We start from the raw sequence: 21,037 nt of genomic DNA, 5'->3' as shown, positions 1-21,037 counted from the left end.
AATAATACAACAATGAGGATTCAAAGAGAAGATCAGAGGGGAATACTACCTTATATGTACTTCCTACATTATGGTGTACCAATAGAATACGTCTAATAGCTACTGCCAATATTACTTCATGGAGACTGGAAAAATATGTCCAGTTTAAAACTGAACTAGGCCAGGATTAGATCAGTTCCATCAAGGAAACTGGGAAAATGTTTACCATCTCATTACTTGATATTTGTGCAGATGAAATGATAAAAACCTGAGCTTTAAAATCTGGAGTTGGAAGAAACCTTAAGAGATTATCAAGTCTACTTCTTCTTCTTCTTCTTCTTTTTTTTTTTTTAAAGGTAAAGAATTTAAGACCTAAAGAGAACAAATGTTTTGATAAAGGTCATGCAGGTAAAATGCCTGGGAATTGAATTCAGATCTTTTACCTCTTAATCTAATGCTTCCTGTCTCCTCCATCCTCCCATATTCCATGTGACCTTTATCACCAAAGTTGGGCTAAAGGGTGGTTAGAAGTGACTTGTTATCTAGGCTCCCACCAAGGTCCTTTTAATTTAATCTAATTCTGCATAGAATCTAGGTGATTAAAAATATCTCTATGGACTCCAAAGAAAGAATGGATCATTTTGCTGAATTAATTTAGAGTTATGGAAGCAGAGCACTTGCCTATTTCCTAATCTCTTCCACTACATGCTGTTTTACTGACTATGTGCAAATGTGATATAGCAACATTCATGAAAAGTAGAATTAGTCATTTCAAAGGAAAACATCCTTCCCAACCATGATCGTAATGACACAGGAGGATGAAATTTGTATTAATTCTTTAGAAAGGAAATCCTGGGAAGCAGATTAACAGATTTAACTATGAAATTAGGTGCTAAATGAGTTATTTTGATTCTGCAACCTTGGCAAACATAGGAAATGTGCTTTTCATGGAATCTGGATATTTCAAAAGTAATTAGGCCATTTCCTACCTGGTGAGAGAGCTACTCCTTAAGTGTAAATTACATCAGGGTAAGTAATAAAGTGGCTATAAAAGGAGACAAATTAAAAATAACTCACAACTGGAACAGTAATTTTCTAAATGGGTTCTCAGTGGCCTAAAAGAGTTAGAGCCCCTTCATGTGAATTTAACACTTCTGGGGATTCAGCAGCTCCATCACCACATAGCAAGATCTGGTCTATTATATTTTTCTTAGATTTCCATTCTATCCTGACCATTACACATACTGTCCTACTAATCATTAATTTCTTCTTCTAGAAGAAAATAGCAATTCAACTTTAACAACATATAAATATTTTAGGAACTATAATCTTTGAGAGAAGCAATATAAGTGGCAAGAGCAAACCCAAAATTTATAAATCCTATTTTTCAGTGGTTTGTAGTTTAGCCATAAAAGATGTTGCCCGGCCATGAACTGGTTTATCATGTCTCAACTGATGAAAAGGTTCTTAACAGAAAATTTAGAAATAACTATACATTTGGTTATAAAGAAAACAAGGACAAAGAAGAAAGAACCTGGATATTTTGTAGAATAAAGAAACTTGTTTAGTGACAACAATTCCACAAAAATTCCCCTTTTAAACTCCTTGGGACTTCTCAGTACTGCCATGTCTTTTTCAATGCTCCCTCATCTTAAACAGTTGCTTGCACATTCTATGTCTTCTTCCCAGTAACTATTAATGACTAATGTTAAGTGGCTTTTGGTACTTTTAGGTAAAAATACACTGTTTTGTCCACAATTCACAGGTAATAGCTCAAACAGATTCTTTAATATTTACTTGCAACCCCAACAGATAAATTGGGGTAATCTTCCTATTTCACTGGCATTAAGTCAACTCTCAATTATCTCTATGCATTTTCTGACACGCAGCGCAATTCTAGGTCACTTTTTTTGCCACATGGTTTATTTGTGTTCAGGATTGCAAACTAATCTTAACATTTAAGATTAAGCCATACCTAATTTTAGCAAGATATATATTGCTGAACAAAATAATTACAAGGTGCAGCCCCCAAACAAATGTTGATAATTTCTAAATCATCTATGTCAACAATCAGTCACCTAGTTTAGTACGACATCTGACTATATTCAGTCAATCTATCACTGACCTTTTCAACTAAGGGTGATCCATATCACCATTTTATCCTTTTCTTTCTATGAGCAATATATCCCAAAGTCTTGCTTTGAAAATGTTATTTAGAGAGAAGGCAAAAAGTTCTTGGTTAGGAGGGCAGAATTGGAATAGAGTATTGTCTTCCTCAGTATTCTTTGGAATTTTTAAAAGTATCCTTTTTGATCTCCTAATTGGACAACACAAAATAAAAAATATTATGACTGCAGTTACTATTTTATCTCTAGCCCTATTACCATCCCACTCGGCAACAAAAGCTACTACTCGCACCAGATCCTGATGAAAAAAGAGTAAAATACTGGGGGCCATCTTTCTCAGGTAGCTGTCACTATATCTTGCTCTCTTCCCTATTTCTCTTCTCTTTGTCTGTTGGTCTGTCTCCATCTTTTATTCAAATAAAGAAAGGCTAAATAGTGAGGTTATTGAGCAAGCCAGTTTCTTCAAACTAGAACTTTTTCTTCTCTGTAAACATTTGGAAGCAGTTAGGTCATGTCTAGAATATATATTGTTACAGGGGCTGGATTCTTTATAACTGATGTGGAACAGATCAACACCTGCTTCATTGTGGCTCAGATACTCTGAGATTCTAATGAAGTTGTCTAAATCCTGGGAAAGATTTTTAGGAGCAAAGTCTTCTCTTTTCAGCTACAGCCAACAGCTTCTTAATACATAAGATCCGTAAGCTCCAAACAACTCCTAATAACTTAATTTGCTTTGACAAATCACACGTTTACATAATTACTATTTTAGGACTCTATGCATCCTATAATTGTTATAGGCCACAAGGCACTTTTTTATTGTAAAAGAATGCCCCCCCCTCATTGCTCAGGAAGTGTCAGCTGAGTTCTGGGAGGATAGTCTGTCATCATAACTATCCCTAAGGAATTCAGATTTAATCATAAATGTGTACTGAGCTCAGGAACATCTATCTTAAAGGAGATGTGTCAGATTTATGCCATGAATTTTCAGGCTAGTCAATTTATGTCCAGAATTGGTACTGAAGGGAAAGGAGTTCATTTTGCTAAGCCAAAAAAGGTTTATTTTCACTTCATATCATGGCAAGATGAAAGGGAATTTGGTTAGTGTTTGCCATTTCATTTCCCTTTTCAACCTGTATGTTATTTAAAAATAGCTTTTGCACGTTATATTTTGAAACGTGTCAAAAAGTAAAATTATCAGGACAAACTACTTTGACCTACCCCTAGTTCCATAACATTTACAAGGAAGTTCAAAATGCCTCCTAAAGGCTGAAGTTAATTACTCTCTTCTTTGTAGAATTTTCCTGCAATCAAAACATTAAGAGGTTTCAAACAGGGACCTGCCATTATGTCTGGCTACTATGACTACTAACCTGGGAATAATATAAGACTTAGCCCAGTCATATTTGAATGGCATTTAAAAAAATTTAAATCTAATGCATGATTTAAAAGTTTGCCAAAGATATATGATATTGTATTAGGTAATATCTGATGTTTTAAAATTTTATGTTGCCTTTTTGGTCTGGACTCATTTCAACAAGTTTAGTAAACCTCAAGAAAGAAATTTTTCTATCCATGCTAATTGACAATTTACAGTCTTAAAGAGCAGCCCAAAGTAATGAAAGTATTTGCTCTAAGTCACAGAGGTAGTAACCTCCTAACTTCCAAGGTCACATAGTTAGTATCTGTCAGAGAAGTAACTTGAATATCGTGTTTTTTTTTGTTTTTTGGCTGGGACCAATTCTCTTTCCACTAAGCTACACTTCTCGGCTATTATTAAAAAGCCTAACAGTTTCAGTAAACAGACAAGGGTTTTTCAATCTCATCTTGTTTGCTTCCAAGGCATCCAGTTCAGACAGCTTCTTTGTCCAAGGTGAGGCTGCAAACAATATGCACCCCTTTGAAAGTAACTTTAATCTCATAGTCAGGTGATAATTTAAGATGCAAGAAAGTTCCTGTGGTTGACAAACATACAATTTATCTGAATTAAAGTTGATGGAGGCTTGGAAGCAGCTGAGAGGAGGGGGCTACAGGATGGAAGCTCTGGCATCTTTAGAACTTTCACTTCTCTCTTCCTCATTATATGGAGATTTACCTGATTGTATACAGCATTGAAGGACTTTGCATTATTATCATTCATATTTTTACCTGGACTAGTATCTAAATTTGTATCTGATCTGTGTCAAAAACTAGACAGGATCATGGTAAAGAGTTATATCTCACATTAGAACATTAATCCTGCCCCCACCAGCTCCCTTCTGTCTTTTGCTCAGTAAGAAAAGTTAAACTACAGAAATGTACAATACCTGTTTTGAGTTAGTCTCCTGTGGTTTTCTCACAGAAGTCTGAATCATGCAGTATATTTGCTTGACTGAACCACATTTTCTGGATGATTTCACCACTGTGCTGAATACAACTTCATGCAATGATACTTTCCAGGGCAGATATATACTATGTCATACACATATTGGAAAGGGAGGCAGCTGGTCTCAGATTCAAGAAAATGTGTGTTCAAATCCTATATCTGACACATACTAACTGTGTGATTTTAGGCAGGACTCATAACCTCTCTGTGCCCTGGGGAAGGCTATAACTTTCAGAGAAGGTGCTGATCTATACAGGTAGAACACATTCCTCACAGGAACTCCCTATAGTAATGAAAATACAGATTTGGTCCAGACAAAAACTGGAAAGAGTCATCCAAACTTTTAAACAACAGGGGTACACCACACTGCAACTATTACAGATAAGTTGACATGTATATAGTCCTTTGGAGTTTATAAGGCCTTTTAATATATTTCACTTGAGCTCCACAACACTTTGTTGGTAGGTTAAATTATCATAGATGATGAAATTATGGTTCAAAGAACTGACTGTTCTGCCCTTGCTCAAAAAGCCAGAAAGTGTTAGGGAGAAAATTTGAATTCAAGTCTTCCAGATTCTAAGACTCCTATCGAGAAACACCATGTCACCTCCCACCATCAGGATAGTAGAAGACATAATCATTCTTGAAAACTCAAGAAAGAGTTCACACATTTAGGACACTGTATTATATCTATACTTATATCATTTTGCTCTGTTCTTTCAAAGGAATATCTATTAAGAATGGTTATGTAGACAATGGATTGTGCTGCAGGTATGGGCTGATATACCTTTATACATAATATATATATATATACACACACACACATAAATACATACACACAGGTAATCATTTATCAGAAGGGAAAAAGAAGGATTTATGGTTTCAAATAACCTTGAATATTTGTTTTACATCTACGGAGGGTTTATCAGCTCATTCTCTCTCTCTCTCTCTCTCTCTCTCTCTCTCTCTCTCTCTCTCTCTCTCTCTGTATGCATATGTATATATATCCTGTATAAATAAATGATTACCTGTATAATGAGAATGGTGACTGACTGATGGGGATGAAATGAAATAGCCATGTAGTATAAAAATAATAGTAATTATTATAATATAAGGATATTTGTATAGTAGTTTCACACTTGTAAATGCTTTAAATATATTATTTTGTTCTTCCAACAATAACCCCCTAAGTTAAGTGTAATTATTAGTCTCATTTTGCAGATTAGAAACAGATGCTAAAAGAGATCATTAAAGTATCTTACCTAAGGTTGCAAAGCTAAAAAGTACCTGCGTCAAGATTTTAACTCATCTCTTCCCATATTCCATTCTTAGTGTTTTATTCACTATGCTCTCTGGCTGGTTATTCTTAATTGAACCTCAAAAAGCTCTCCAAGATACATACAATAGAAATTATTTTGCTTGTGTCATAGGAAGGGAAACTGAAGGCTTAAAACAATTAGTGACTTGGTCAAAGTGAATTCTTTGTGTAGCTGGCACAGTGAGCCGAACCACTTTAATCTTAGGATACTTTTGTCCTGACCTTCACACACACACACACACAGTAACTTCTCAAAACTCTAATTCTTTGGCAGTACCAATATTATTACCTTTATTTTACAGAACAGGAAATTAAACCTTCAAGAGGTTAAAATAATAAATATCTCAGATGGGATCTGAACTTGTTCTTCCTGACTCTAAGCCCACTATTCTAGACACTGTAGCACATTGCCTTACATGTAGCAGCATGTAGCACAGTGTCTGCCATATAGTAAGCATTTAATAAATATTTATTTAATTGCAACATGCTTGCAAACTTATTTATTTCATATAGCTGAAACCAAGCCCTTGGAAAAATGCCAGGAGGGCAATGCCCTAGTTCTCCCACTGCTCCTCACACTTTGATCAATTCCTGAGCCCTTTTTGACAGATCTTTCTTCTCCCACTCTCCTCTGAGCTGGCCAGCAAGCCACTTTAGAATGGGTTGCTTTTCCAGGCCCCCTCTCTCCTTTTTTCCCTGGTCAGATTAGGTTTCTAATTTCCCTGATTTTATGTCAGGCTTCCTTGCGAGTCAGTGAGGTGCCCCTCAGCCAGCGGCAGCGACAGGCAATCACACAGCCTCCCTCGCACCTGCTGAACTGCTGTTCACATGCAAAATTTAATGGTGGCTGGAATTTAATGGGGCCAACTGGCACTAAAATTTAGGTCTTCTTTCATTCAGTTGCAGCAATTCAGCATTTTAGTTCAAAATGATAATGATCATCAGACTCAAAAATCTGGATAAGAAAAAGAGGAGCTTCGTGTTGGACAAGGAAGAGAGCCCGAGAGGAAGCGGAAAACTGTGCCCGTACCGTTAATTACTCCTCCATGTGGCCAGCAGGGTCGCCTCAGGTCCTGTAGCTGGCTAGGCTGAGTTACTGAGAGTCCAGAGGGGTTGGGCTCTCTCTATAAAGTACAAAGATCTAATGCTCGTGAGTTATTTGCATTGAATTCCTTGACCATTTACTTCTTTCTGAGGAGTGAAAGATGCTGGGCAAAACTGAAGCTGAGAAAAGAAACGATTTCCTTTACAATTCCTCACCTAATTTTTATTGAAATTCTAGGGACATGGCAGGAGATAGTATGATATGTTGTAAATACAGTGGTCACCCTCTCCATTTCAGAAGAATGACTTATGTCCTTTTGGCATCACACTAACCGGTATAGCTCCGATTCAGTTTACTAGCATATCTTCATGGGACACTCACTGGGTACAGACCAGATAATAGGCAGGGCTGATTATCCAATATATAACCCAACATCATGCAGCTACTAAGTAGCATGATGATGATGATTATTCTGCCACTCTCCCATCTCCCTGACTTTGCATAGGCTGTCCCCTAAGCTTATAAAGCTTTTGAGAATCTCTGTTTCCTCCCGTACCCCAAAATCACTTTATATGTATATACATACATATATATATATATACATTTATCTCTCTGCATTATATAAATGCAAATCTATATATTTATTTATTCATCTATGTAGCTATGTCTACATTGTCTTTCCACAGTAGAATGTGAACACCTTGAAAAGAGATACTTTTTTTTGTCTTTTTATCTATATATTTATTTATTCATTATTTATGTATTCAAATATATATTTATTTATTTATTCGTGTAGCTATGTGTATGTTGTTTTTCTATAGCAGAAAGTGAACACCTTGAAAATAGAGACTTTTTATTTTTGTCTTTTTATTCATCTATATAGTTATATATATGTTTTTTTTTTTTAATTCACAGTAGAATATGAACACCTTGAAAATAGTGTTTTTATTTTTGTCTTTTTACCCCCAACACTTAGCATGATGGCTTATACATAGTAAACACTAAAATGCTTGTTGAATTGAATTGTTAATTGCATGTTCTATCACTGTTAATCAATTGTAAATACCTTAAAGGCCATAAATATAGCCAGGATTATCATTTTCTTTATTAGTTAGATAGTTATTGAATCTCTCTAGGCCTTAGCTGATCCACCTACAAAACAGAATCAATTAATACCTTGCCTGTTTGAAAGAAGGGTTATATTTCTCTTTAGATCTATTGTATCTCTAATATCTATAATTCTGTGAATAATTACAGAAGTGATTCACTAAGAAAGGGAGACAGACAATGATATTCTCTACACCATCAGAATTTCAATCTTCTCCAAAACTCAACATTTATAGGGTCTCACATTCCACTTGTGGGGTACTTAGGATTTGGCTTCCAAAAAGAATTAGAAGTGAACTGCTCAAGAGGAAAAAGATTCAGTCCCCAACACATTTCCCCATCCTGCTTCTCACATATAACCATCAGCCAGAGCAAAATTCTGAATTACAAGATTTTCCAGTGTCTGTTCTTAATGACTTAGTCACCTAGAAACAAGCTAACATGCTGTTCTCGGTGGCTCCTCAGGACTCTGAGAACATGTCATTTCAGTTCGCTCTGTGGGTGAGACACTGAGGTGTGTGCCCAGGTCACACTATGGGGGTCCACGGCTGGCACATTTGCTCCTACAGGGTGGAGCTTCCCCTTGTACTGAGCCATCCCACCTCCTGATCTTTGCTCTGCACACCTTCATTAGGCCCCTCACGGTGCTTTGTTGCATAAATCAGCTTGCTTACTAAGGTAATCTAGGTAAGACATGAACAGCTGGCCCGCATAAATTGTCTGTGGCAGTGACATCTGCCAGCGACAAAAGCACTCTGCATAAGATGCAGGCATTCGGACAGTCTGGCGTGTAGACAATTAACATATCCAACAGGTCTGGTCATCATTGAATCTGACTGCTGAAAACACCTACACAGTATTTATGGAGCACCCACGGGGTGGATGGCACTGTTCTGGACATCTGAGCCCAGAATGGAAATGGAGGCAGGAAAACTGTCAACACATTCCTCTTACTACAGCAAATATCCCATTCCTGGATGCTTTAATAATGACATCCAAAATTGGGCAAATGGGAATTTTCTACAAGTTAAGAGCTAGAGATTCTCTGTCCCTTTCCAATGACTTAAAGGGTTACTTTACAAGCTCACTCCATCTTGGAAGTGACTCCCTCAGCAATCACTTCAGCAAAGGTTCCCATTGCTTAGAAAACCATGGATGTATGATTCTAAGACTCAGACAATGACATTGTCCATGCACATCAGAGAGCGGAGCATGCCCTCTCACTGACCACTGAGAGTATGGTGACTCTCTACACAAGTGACATTTGTCCCTGAATGGTCAAAGTTCATTGATGCATTATAGCAAAAAAGCAGAAAAATCCCAACCTGGCAGCCCTGAGCAATGATTCCATCCCCGTCTGTTCCCCAAGACATCTGGACCTTGTAAATTGTCCTTTCTAACCAGTATCCCCAAAGACTGGAGGGAGCCTGGGAAATTTCCCCATCCAGAGATATATAAACTAAACTTACCATTACACGTACAGCGCACATTTCTGTAGAAACGAGGGCAAACAAAACTAATGCGAGCCGTGCTGTAGGTCATTAGAGAATGTGAATCTATGGACAAGCTTTGTTCACAGTGTTGTTCTTGGCAGTCCAGTCCGGAGCAGTTCTTCTCCAGGATGGCTGAGATGCGAATCACATTCTCCAGATGTCTCCTTGCGTTGGACAGCTTCTGGATAAGGTACGCGGGCTTGTAGAAGCTGCCGCTGTGCATCTGCACAGCAAACAGCATGTCCAGTTGGTTGGTGCCGGCCACAGGTTGGATGCTGATGATGTGGAGGCTGTCCTGCTTCTGGGAAAGGACGGCGTTCCGGAGCGTCCTTCGGAACCCGTGCATGTGCAGCCCTACAAAGTCCTCAGGGGACACGTTCTCAAACCGGATGGTGACCGTGTTCTGCAGCATCTCCTGGACCAGTTGCTCCACGTGGACGATGACGTCAATGGGCACCTGGAAGCGGCCGTCACTCACAGAAACATTCAAAATGTACTTGCCACTGTCCAAGCCCCCCAAGGCAATGATCTTCCCGTCATGGGTGTTCACCTTGAACAAGCTTCTCTGCTCAGATTTCAGGGCATATGTGAGTACATCATATACATCCTGGTCAGTAGCGTGGATCTTTCCAATGACACCCCCGGGGAAGTCATCCTCCATTGTGACAATAAAGATCTCTAAGGGAATGGCAGTGGGTTTGTGGATGCTTTCTTCAATCACCCGGATGTGAACATAAGAGTGGGAAACTTGCTGGGGTTTGCCTGAGTCTTTTGCCTAAAACATTTAAAGAAAAAACATGGGAATTAAGAGAAAAACATAAAAAAGCAACAACATAAATCCCTGGCAAACAGAATCTTACCTATACTTTCAATTTTGTTTTTTTAAAAAATTCTTCTTAAAAAAGATATTTTCCCTCAAAGTGCTGAAGATATGCATTTAAAATAAAGGGAGTCATTTGTCACTTTCAACCCCCAAATGCACCATTGATTATTAATAGTAAGAAATGACAAGAGACCAGAATTGGGGATAGAGAAAAACATGACCCAGAAAACAATGCAATGGCATTGTTTCCAATGTGGATAAAAGAAAGAAGTGATACTGAGGACAAAGTGTCATTATAACAAGGAAGTCTTGGTGCTCCATGGAAGTTTTCTCTTTGATTCAGTTTACCTAACTTAGATTAAATGCCCGTTGTGTGCACTAGAATACTATGGTATGTGCTGAGTGAAAAAAATTTAGCTGGAAGAACGTTCTCTACCCCAAGGGAGTTTACAGTGCAGAAAAAGGATCAAGGAACATACAAAAGCAAGTATAATATGAAATAATGCATCTTCTTCACTGGGGATATGAAAGAGAAGGCATATTTTTGTTAATTCAAAAATTTAAACAAAAGAAGCATGCTTCCCCAATGTCAATCTGGGGGGCAAATAAGCCCCTTTTGAACACAAATAGCCCCAATATAATGGTGAAATCTCTTCCAAGATAGACTGCTTTGTTTTTAAGGAGGCCTCAAATAATTAAGTACCCCAATATCTAATGCCTAAGAGTGTCCTTCAGGTGAGGGCACCTCTTGGGTGGTCCCTCTCATCATATACACAGTCAATGGAGCACTGATGTTCCTGTTCCTGAGCTCTGATGAGGGAACTCTCCATCTATGTTAGCTCTTTTCCCCTTTCATTTTTTTTTTGTTCCCCCTACATCTATTGTCCCACATCAAGGGGAGGACAAGTGAACAAAAGTCATTGCCTGAATTGTGTTGCTAGTCTATTTATTCATGGTTCCATGAGGAAATGAAACAAGATTAAATGGACTGGATCAAAAAGATGAGGTTTCTCTCTCTCCTACAAAAACTGAAAAAGACATCTGGCCTAAACCAAATATAAGATGCTGATTCATTACTTCCCCACATAATGGTGATTCAGCAGAGGATGCCATCACAAAGGAGAAAGCCTTATACAACTGAATGATATTCAGGGGAAGGAGGTAAACTGGACGCTGGGGCGGTTTTAAATACACTTAAATACAATGATTGCCTGCTTAAGCATACTAATGTTAGGCCTGAACAATGATACCCTCATATCTTTCTATTCAGTTTTACATGCAGAGTCTACTTTTATTGCTGTGAAATTAAATTGGAGTTAAGAGAGGTCATATTCCTACATGCCCACTAAATTATGTTTACTTACTCAACAAAGAGAAATTAAGCAACAGGCTCAATAAATAACAAAAAGAAATAAAAGACATATGGTTCCCAAAATGGGCAAGACAGTACCTGAATGTAAAGCACATATTCAGGAGAGTCTGTATGCCTAAAGATTACTGCTGATCTTAAGATCCCATGAGGATCCAACACAAACTCCTCTTCCTCATTCCCTGCCAAGATGGTAAAGGTAAAGGGGGGTCCATTGTGAAAGGAATCACGGTCTGTCACCATCAGCTGCAAAATGCTTGTCCCCACTGGTTTATTTTCCTGCATAAAACAGTACGAGGAAAAAAGATTAAATTATATTTCTCTCTCTTTAATAAAAATTTAAAAAAGCAAACCATTCCTCACTAGAAATAAAATGTTTTGAAAAGGAAGTAGTTCCCCATGATATTTTATTATCTTAAGCCAAATATTGCTGCTCATTAACAATTTTTATTTTCCTCCCTTTCCCTTAGCAATAAAAGTCATATTTATGTTACACATTTTTCATTTGTTTGTTTGTTTTTGAAATCCTAACTATGGTCTTAAGCTGTAGTCAATTCTCTAACTAACTGAAATATCTACGGCTACTTGAGAGAATTCTAAAAAGCCAGAGATGGAATGGCACTCACAGCATGGTTCATTTGTAGAACAACCTGGCCTTAAAGACATTCCCAGGTAAGGAAAAACAGTAGATTAACCAGAGCTAACTTTTTCTCAAACAGTTGTTACAACAATTATGCAGAGACAAAATACTGCTGCACACATTACAAGATTTTGCAGGGTGGAGAGAGTATCTAGAGAAATCAACAAATTTATAGAAAACACACAGAATAAAGACCAAAACAGTATTAATTTTAAGGTTTTAACACCCACAAAAAGCTTGAATTAGGCACACTTAGCAATGAATGAGCTCATTTATTATATTATTATTATTCATTGAAGATATGTGGGAAAGAGTATCCTGTAGCTTTAACACCAGTAGAAAAAAATTTTATTCACTTAAGCAATCAGTAACTCAAGTAATATTTTACTGATTTCTCTCTGCTTCTCCTCCCATTCTCCCATACATCTTAGGTCAGAGGTTATCCTCACTTGGATTTAATTCTGTGGCTCAGGAGTTGAGTTACTTGCTACTCTCCATTTAGATTTCAGTGCTGTTATAGGCTGGAACCAGAGTCAGTTTTGCTAGTGCAGGCCTTTTGATGACAAAGATTTAGGATTAAGTGAGTCTGGGTCAGAGAGATTGATAGAATGATACATGTAGTTTTGGCAGGGAGGAAAATGCAGGGCAGGATCATAGGCTCTAGGTCCTGAATTAGATTGTGTCTTATCAAAACCATGTGTGGGAGTAAGTCAGAGTAGATTGGGAAGAGGGAGGGAATTATTCTGAAGGAGAAAGATAGCAGGACCTTCAAGACCTGTCATTTTTCTCCTCCTCTCAAGTGTCCTTTCCGTCAGCAAGAACCAGATGCAAGATCCCTCTGGAATCAGTTACCGTCCCTTCCGGGTTCAGTGAAGATTTATTGCTTTACACTGACAATATACTCAGCCCAGCACCAAGTGTAAGATTTATTTATTTATTTGCTCAATCTATATAGCCACTTCCCTCCAGAGAGGAAAGACATAATAGTTGCTTCAGGGGCTCAGTGTCCATGAAAAAAGAGATATACTACAGAGACACTGCACTTCAAGACCTGGAGGAGGGTCACAACTTGAATGGGGTGAGGGGCTTCTGGTCTGTCATTCTTTTCTTTCTGTTTGGCATTTAAAAACAACCTGCCAGGTTGATTGATATATGTCATAAAATGAAAATTAAGTACCAGGAGTCTTGTCTTGAGGAAAGAATAAAGGACAAAGGCTGGGGGTAGCTGAATGTAAAGGCAGAAAAGTCTAAGAGAAGTACCATCTCCTAAAGAAACTGAGGCATTTGCAGAAATCCAGCAAATATCTATGATGGGAGGAGAGGGGTCACATTATACAGCTGCTAGGAATAAGATTAGAAGGAGAAGAATTGAGTCTAGTTGGGATTTAAGAGAGGTAAGCAAAAGAATATCATCACTGGAGGCATCAGACTTCATGAAAAGAGGAAGTAATCTTTACTGAAACGTGAGGGTTTCAACATGGCTGGATCTGCTGTCTAAATTATCTTTTGTCTATAGAAGTCTGAGGAGATGTGGAGAATAATTCTGCAGCCAAAAAAGTTCAAGTCTATACTGGGGTGAGCCTAGGAGATATCTGACATGGGAAAAATATCAACACTCCACCTCAGATCTGCTCTTGATCCTTTATGCAGATGGAGATCTAATCAGTAGAGAGCCTTGTTTATATTTCTGGTGTATGGAGTTGCAACAGCTTTTTGGAAGTATTAGGATATGGGGCACATGGCCTTTCTCTCTAATGTATGAGTCTAGAAAAACACGACTAAGTCATCACATCTTGCAGCTGGATTTTAAAGGGCAGGTGGGTTATAAAGCGTGAAATAACTTTTTGGCACTGGTTCAGCTCTCTAAAGGGACACTGCTTTGTCCAACTGCCAGATCTCCAAGCTGCCCTCACCCTCCTTCTGCTTTATGAAATATTCAGCACCCAACTCGCTTTTTTTTCTCCTTAACAATCTTAGGGTTTGTGTTCACTTCTTTCCCACTCCAGACAATAATCCAGATGGAACATGGAGATTTTTTCAGCAAGTCAAATGAAAAGGGTAAGCCGATGTTGAAGAGGAAACAAAAGTAGTATCCTTAAGAGTTCTCATCTTTGAGAGGTGAGCTTACCTGGATTACAGCAGTATAGTTAGCTGGTGTGAAAACAGGGCCGTTGTCATTTACATCAGAAATGTCTATGTTGACTGTCACAGTGGAAGACATGGCAGGAATGCCACTGTCCGTAGCCTGAATGAGTAATGAGTATCCAGACACCTGTCAAAGGCACCGCACACTGAATGAACAACTGAGAAATCCAGAACTCTCATCCCCATGTCTAAACCCCAAGCAAATTCAGCAAAGCAGAGCAACTCAGAGTAGTTCATTATGTGTCAGGGGGCTACAAAAACTAAAAGGATATGTAAATGCATATATTATATATACATATAATATATGTGTGTACATCTTTCAAATACATGCACATAATTATTTTTTTGGGGGAGGGAGTCAGATCTTGTGATTTCACTGTTAAAGATAACTTCCAGTGAGAAAACAATGCAGATTAGTTTGGCTTTGCAATTTAGCATTTTAGAGAGTTGTGGGAGTTATTGGGAAGGTAAATAATTTGCTCAAAGTTACACAAAGCTAGGACTTAAATTTTTGTCTTTCAAGTTCACAGGTTGGGTCTACTCTGCTATATATACAATTATCCCTAGAAACTGATATACTTAAAAATATGAAAAAAAACCCCATTGCCTTCATTTTGTTATTTTGGGTCTTCATACAACATCTGCATTGTGGTCCAATTATGCTACATAGCCTCATGGAAATACTCTGAAAGTCTATTTTGAGGGACAAAGTTTTGTGAAGTTAGATTCTTCATAGATATACTCGTTGTTCAAGTTCCATTTTTTTTATACAAATATTATCAAGTGAGATAATAGCTGTAAAGTGTTTAGCATAGTATTTTACACGTGGTTGGTGCTTAATAAGTGCTTATTCCTATGCCCATTCCTACCTCACTTTTTCAGTACTTATAAATATAAAGGATAAGCTCATCTTCCTGCACCAGACCCTAAATGCAGGATTCTCTCTTACAGCTTCAAGAAATTAGCCTTATTACTTTATATGTATCCCCAACACTTAACATAAGTGTCTGACACATAGTAGGTGCTTAATAAATGTTTACTGATTGACTGATACATTCCTAATTCACATATAATCTTAGCCAGTTACCTTAATGGTACATTTAACACATTAAAAAAAATTCTGCCTTTGGATCAATCCACAGCTGCCTCATGATTCTTTTCCCCTTCCCCCATGTCACGGCTATCACTCCTAACCCCACTATGTTCCTGATCCCACTTCTCCTCCTTACAGCTAATTCTTTTGGAGTGCTAAGTCCCTTTCAGGATTTGACTTGCCTGCTAAGAACATGACTTAACCTCATGGGGTGCTTCCTTTCTTCTTGCTCTTTCTATCATTAATTATTAAAGCCCCACTCTCTGCTCTCCCAACCCTATTCCATATTTATCATTCCTGGTGTCTATTGTACCTTTTATTTTGTCTGTAACCTATTCCCTTAAATAAACCTACCTTTTGCCAAAGAGAATAACCATTATGAATTCTTCACATGACCAAACCCCAACTTTTGGTACTTACCATCATGTAGTGTTTATATCAACCACATCACAAGGACCCTGTCTCTTTTATTGAGGTGGATCTAACTGGATTATCTTAAAATTACCTATAAAAGCTATTCCCATCTTGAAGCCAATATTTATTTCCAATGATCAGCCTGTCAATAAATTGCTACCTTGATGTACTTATAATAAAATCTTTATAATTCTCAAAAAAGAAATAGAATTCTGAGAATTGGGTCTGTGAAGAAGCAGAAAAAGTATAAACTTAGCTATCTAAAATTCCACATTCTAATACGATATACATATATATTTAAATAGTATTACAATTATGTATATGCTTACACATATGTATTTGTATATATAGGCACAGACTTGAAAGACATCCAATATGCCAAACTATGAATTTTCAAAAAAAAGAAAAATTATGAAAGAAGTCACTATTAATAAGTGTTTGTTAAAGTGAATTAACAGTGAGTTCCCTTAATATATTGAAAATGTCATTTAATTTATGAATATTTGATCTTCCCACATCTTTTAAAGAATACAGTTACTAAGTGAAGTACATTTTAATATCCTATCTAAAGATGAGATTCTATTAAGTCAGTAAGAGAAAAACCATTAGCAAAGTCAAAGAATTAACCTTGATTTCAATTCAAAAAAGCCAGTTACTTGTTTGTTTAGCCAAATGGCAGTGCCTAGATTCTTAGATGCTATTTCAAAGATCAATAAATTCATCCAGCTGGATGTTTCCTTCACCAAAGCAGATCATAATCTTTCAACCTCTTATTCAACATTTTTGTGAATTGTAATTAACAAAAAAAAAAAAAGAAAAGAAATCAGCTGACCAAAGTTCTAGTGAAGAGTCTCTGTAAGTTTGGCTAAGTTAGTTTCCCAAGGAAAGACAGACAGACAATTTCATAGTCCCATACATGCAGCTCTTCCAGCATGGAACACCCTGAAATGACTTTCCCCTCTTCTTTCTGTTGTTACTATTGCCACCAGAGCCTACAAGATTACAGTGTTATCTCCATGCTCTGATGAGAAGGAATATTTCCTCTTTTCAGGAGAGGAAATCCTGTCAGCTTTTTCACAGGGAAATCTGTGTTCAGAGCATCAAACAGTACTCTATCATTTAGCTTTTCCACTCAATATATAAACAGTTATAAACAGTAACTGTTTACTATTCTGTGCTGTGGACATTGGCAGTAATTTGTCTGTAGTTCTATGTTAACAAATATCTACATTTAATCAAGTAAAAATTATATGGGATAATGCTATCAATATGCCTTGAAAATGGTATAAATGCAAGGTGTTATCATTACTTAGGAATAATGACTCCTAGTCATATAAGCATAAATAATAATAATAATAATAGTAATAGCTTTAAGATTTGTAACCATTTTACAAATATTGTATTTTATCATCAAAACAACTATGAGATTATTATGATTGTCATTTCATGTGTTTGATAGTATGTGTTAGTACATATGACTGAGAGCTTGAGGGATGGGATGATCCTTCCTCTACATTCACTCATACAGGGATTACAATTAAGTAACTGTACACTTTGCTGCAGGCTTTTCAGGCTGGGTCTCTGGGAAGTTTTATTAAGGTTAGTCAGCCTCCTTTATCAAGACTAATTTCCTCATGCTCGGTGCCTGGATCACACAGGAAATTCCTTCTGGGTTTTCTGTACTTTAGCATCTGGGAAAGGAGAAGGGGAGGGCTTCTCTATCTTTACCTTTTCTTTAGAAAGCTGAATTCTTGGTGGAGAAAGAGCCTTTTTGAACCTTAATCAACATAAGGAAATGTTAAGGATATGGGCTTTTAAAATTCATGTTTCTTGACCTAGGAGTCCTTCCAAGTCAGCATTGATCACAGCTTCTGGCAGAGATAAGTTAGCTATAGAACCCAGAATCAGAGCCTCCTGATGCTAGATCCCAGGCTCATATCTATGGTATTAATACAGTTGACATTGGGCTGATATCTGAGAGGTTGGCTTCATATTTTATCACAGATACTGGCTGCTTTTTACTGATTTTTCAGGTCACCTCCTTTTTCATTTTTCTAAACAATTTTCATTTTTGTCCTTGGCTACCACAAAAAGAGCTTTTGAGACAAGCCTGATAGAACCAGTCACTTCCTTAATATCTCTTGAGGCAATGAAATATGGTGTTACATAAAATTTGGCAGAAAATTCTTCCAAGGGTTTAATCAAAATCCAAGTCATTATAATTGTAGACCGGTTTTCTATTTCTCCACCTTTGCTGTACTTAGAGAATCACTGTCCCTATAGTGCATATTTTACAATTAGATATCCTTCCACAGCCCTATCTCGTTCAGACTATAACCATTTCTTGAAAATAAAAATTATTATTCACCTTTAGAGACCTCTAAGGAAGTCTAGAGGGGGAGATTGGTCTAATTATTCTTACCCGTTCTCGGTCCAATTTCTTTTTGACTTTAATGAGTCCCAAAACAGAATCCACAGCAAACTCATTGTCCCGGTCCCCACTGACAATGGAAAAGCGAATCTGCCCATTGGGTGGGCTGTCTACATCTTCTGCTATTAACTTCATAAGAAAACAAAGGGGTTAGAGAAAAAAGTCCACCCTTAATCTACACCTCTATTTCCATAGAAATAGAGGTAAAGCAAACCCCTAAGTATTAACCTTGCAGAAGTAATGCCAGTTTTTCCATTAGAATCTCCCATTCTTATTCACCATAGTGACAGAGATAGTATCAATGGCAAAAGAGCACTAGGGCTATGGTCCTAGACTCCATTTTTACTTAAAGTCATATGTATTCACAGCTTGATTTATTTTTTGAATCCCTTATGCCCTGAGTCTAAAACTAAATGATTACTCATCAAAGGCAGGGATTTTTCCTTCCTGTCTGTGTATCCCTAGCACCTAGCACTGTGCCATGCTACATAGTCAATACATACTTAATAAATGCTTTCTTCAGCTTTATTATTCTTTGAATCCCCTCAAACATTTGCTTCTGTCCATTGTGCTGAACATTCAATATGCATCAGTAAATTTGACTTCATGTACAAACAGATGTGAAGGATGATAAAAGGGTTCCCCCACCCCTAACTGTGTCCCCTAACTGTGTTGCTAATGTCTAAAATTTTACCATTAAGTATTAATTTGAGTTAAGATACCAATCTCTATTAAAATGCGAGTCATCCTTTAAATCATTATCAGTCATCTATATCTTAGTATGAAATAGCTTATCAACTCCTTTCTAGTGAAAAATAAGGGCTGAATGATACTGGGAGTATATATGATTTCTAGAGAGAACCCCAGAAGAGAGATTTCACTCAAAAGAGATGGTGGGAGAACACCAGAGAAAAACTTTACTTCACTAATTTGGCTCTGGACATGAGGACCAAACTAACCACAGGTACCCACCACAATAACTGAGTCCCCGATGGAAGCATCTTCACTGATGACTGCACTGTAGACCTCCTGGTTAAATTTTGGTGCATTGTCATTCACATCGGTAAGGTTGATGTTCACCGTGGCCACAGCACTAAGGGCTGGGGTGCCCCCATCTTTGGCTTCCACCACGAGGTAAAAATCTTTGCACATTTCATAGTCCAGGGAATCAATGACAGAAATCCCTCCTTTGAAGAAAAATGGGGAGTTTCAGATTCTAATCATTAAAAAATACTGGGGCAGGAGTGCAATTATCATTGTACATTTTATTTTTGTTATCTTTAACCAAAAAATGGTGGATATTCATTTATTTAAGGTCCTTCCAAAATGCATCCTGGAAGCCTACTTAATACCATCAATCAGTACATAATTGCCCATCAACCAGAATATTGAATCACTTTAAAAATCCAAAAATCCCATCTAAGAATCAGACATTTTAATACATTTCTAGAACTGAAATTCAGTTTCTTCATTTGGGAGCACATTTGGACCATAGTCCATTCTTATGCAATCCAGGTTTCAGTCGGGAAGAGGTGACTTTCTTTATTTGAATCTCAGTCTTGCTTCTTTGTTTCTAGATATATGATCTTGGGCAAATCACTTCACCCATCTGACCCTGTTTCCTTATTTGCAAAATGAGGGGTGGGTGGGCTGGATGACTTCTAAGATTCCTTCCTATGTTTGGTCACCATGATTCATGCAGCTCAGTTATAAAGTATATACAAACTGGTCCTGTTATAAAATGAAAGTCATAACTCTTCCTTGTAAACAAAGATGCTACAGTTTTTTGGTTCTCTAATTAAGTTTCCTTGATGATTATCTCACTTAGTGCTTTATTAAGTCTCCTGCCCTAGCTGTCAAATAACAAAATTTAAGCAATATTTAACCATTTCCCCATGGCATTTAAATACAATAGTCATTAGCCCGACAAGCTGAAATTAATGAATACCTAAATGTGTGAGGACCCCCTCCCCATACACTTTAATTTTAAATAATGGGTTTTAACTGAAAGAGGTGATTGTAATGCAGAATCATTGATGGGAGGAGTAGCTCTTTTGGCCTAGTACAATCTTCTTCCTATAGGGACCCCCTTTGCTAATGTATCATGACTAATACACTTATTCTTCTAGTGATAGAGAGGTGTGTGTGTGTGTGTGTGTGTGTGTGTGTGTGTGTGTGTGTGTGTGTAGTGTTCAGTGAAGGTGGTAGGGATCTGCATTCAGTCTTTATCTTATTACACTCTAGTGGAAGAGTTGTTTTCTAAATAAAAAGGGTTCATCCTCATGGTGGATCTTATTTATACTGTCCAGACCCTTTACCTTACCTTAGAGAAAAATACTGCAAGTTTTGAAATAGTCCCTGAGTCATTCTATTTCTTAGTACTATTTATAAGGTCACTAGCTTCCTGCTTTAGGTTAGCTAGCTAAAGCTTCAGTGAAAAAATACATATATACACACACATATATATGTATATATGGAAAACCCTTTGCAAACATTAAAGTTCTATCTAAGTGTTTATCATCATTATTATTATTATCATTTTGGCTCACCACAAAAATAAAAAAAAATCTGGTTTCCAATGAAATGAGGATGCAAGGTTTAAGAAAGTGATGTAATGTAGTCAACCTCTCCTATTTATTTTTGGCATGGTTGTCATGGCAATATGTTTGTAGGCAAACTGAATATTTCC

At 37.3% G+C, this 21,037-nt stretch overlaps 1 protein-coding gene across 5 annotated transcripts in view; it reads right to left on the bottom strand.

Annotated features, from left to right (window-relative positions):
* Nucleotides 1–21,037, bottom strand: part of FAT3 (FAT atypical cadherin 3) — a 699,235-nt gene that overhangs the window by 42,629 nt on the left and 635,569 nt on the right. For all 5 annotated transcript variants that reach the window (XM_031960969.1, XM_031960968.1, XM_031960971.1 and 2 more), the window contains 5 exons: nucleotides 19,321–19,535; nucleotides 18,340–18,477; nucleotides 14,394–14,537; nucleotides 11,707–11,904; nucleotides 9,410–10,208 (listed from right to left, as the gene is read on the bottom strand). In XM_031960969.1, coding sequence (XP_031816829.1) covers nucleotides 9,410–10,208; nucleotides 11,707–11,904; nucleotides 14,394–14,537; nucleotides 18,340–18,477; nucleotides 19,321–19,535 — 1,494 coding nt within the window. The remainder of the gene's footprint in view (nucleotides 1–9,409; nucleotides 10,209–11,706; nucleotides 11,905–14,393; nucleotides 14,538–18,339; nucleotides 18,478–19,320; nucleotides 19,536–21,037) is intronic.

This window comes from Sarcophilus harrisii, chromosome 3 (genome assembly GCF_902635505.1).
Source record: "Sarcophilus harrisii chromosome 3, mSarHar1.11, whole genome shotgun sequence".
In the NCBI taxonomy this organism is placed as follows: Eukaryota; Metazoa; Chordata; class Mammalia; order Dasyuromorphia; family Dasyuridae; genus Sarcophilus; species Sarcophilus harrisii.
The sequence above is the reverse complement of the archived record's forward strand: the minus strand, read 5'-3'. Positions and strand labels throughout refer to the sequence as shown.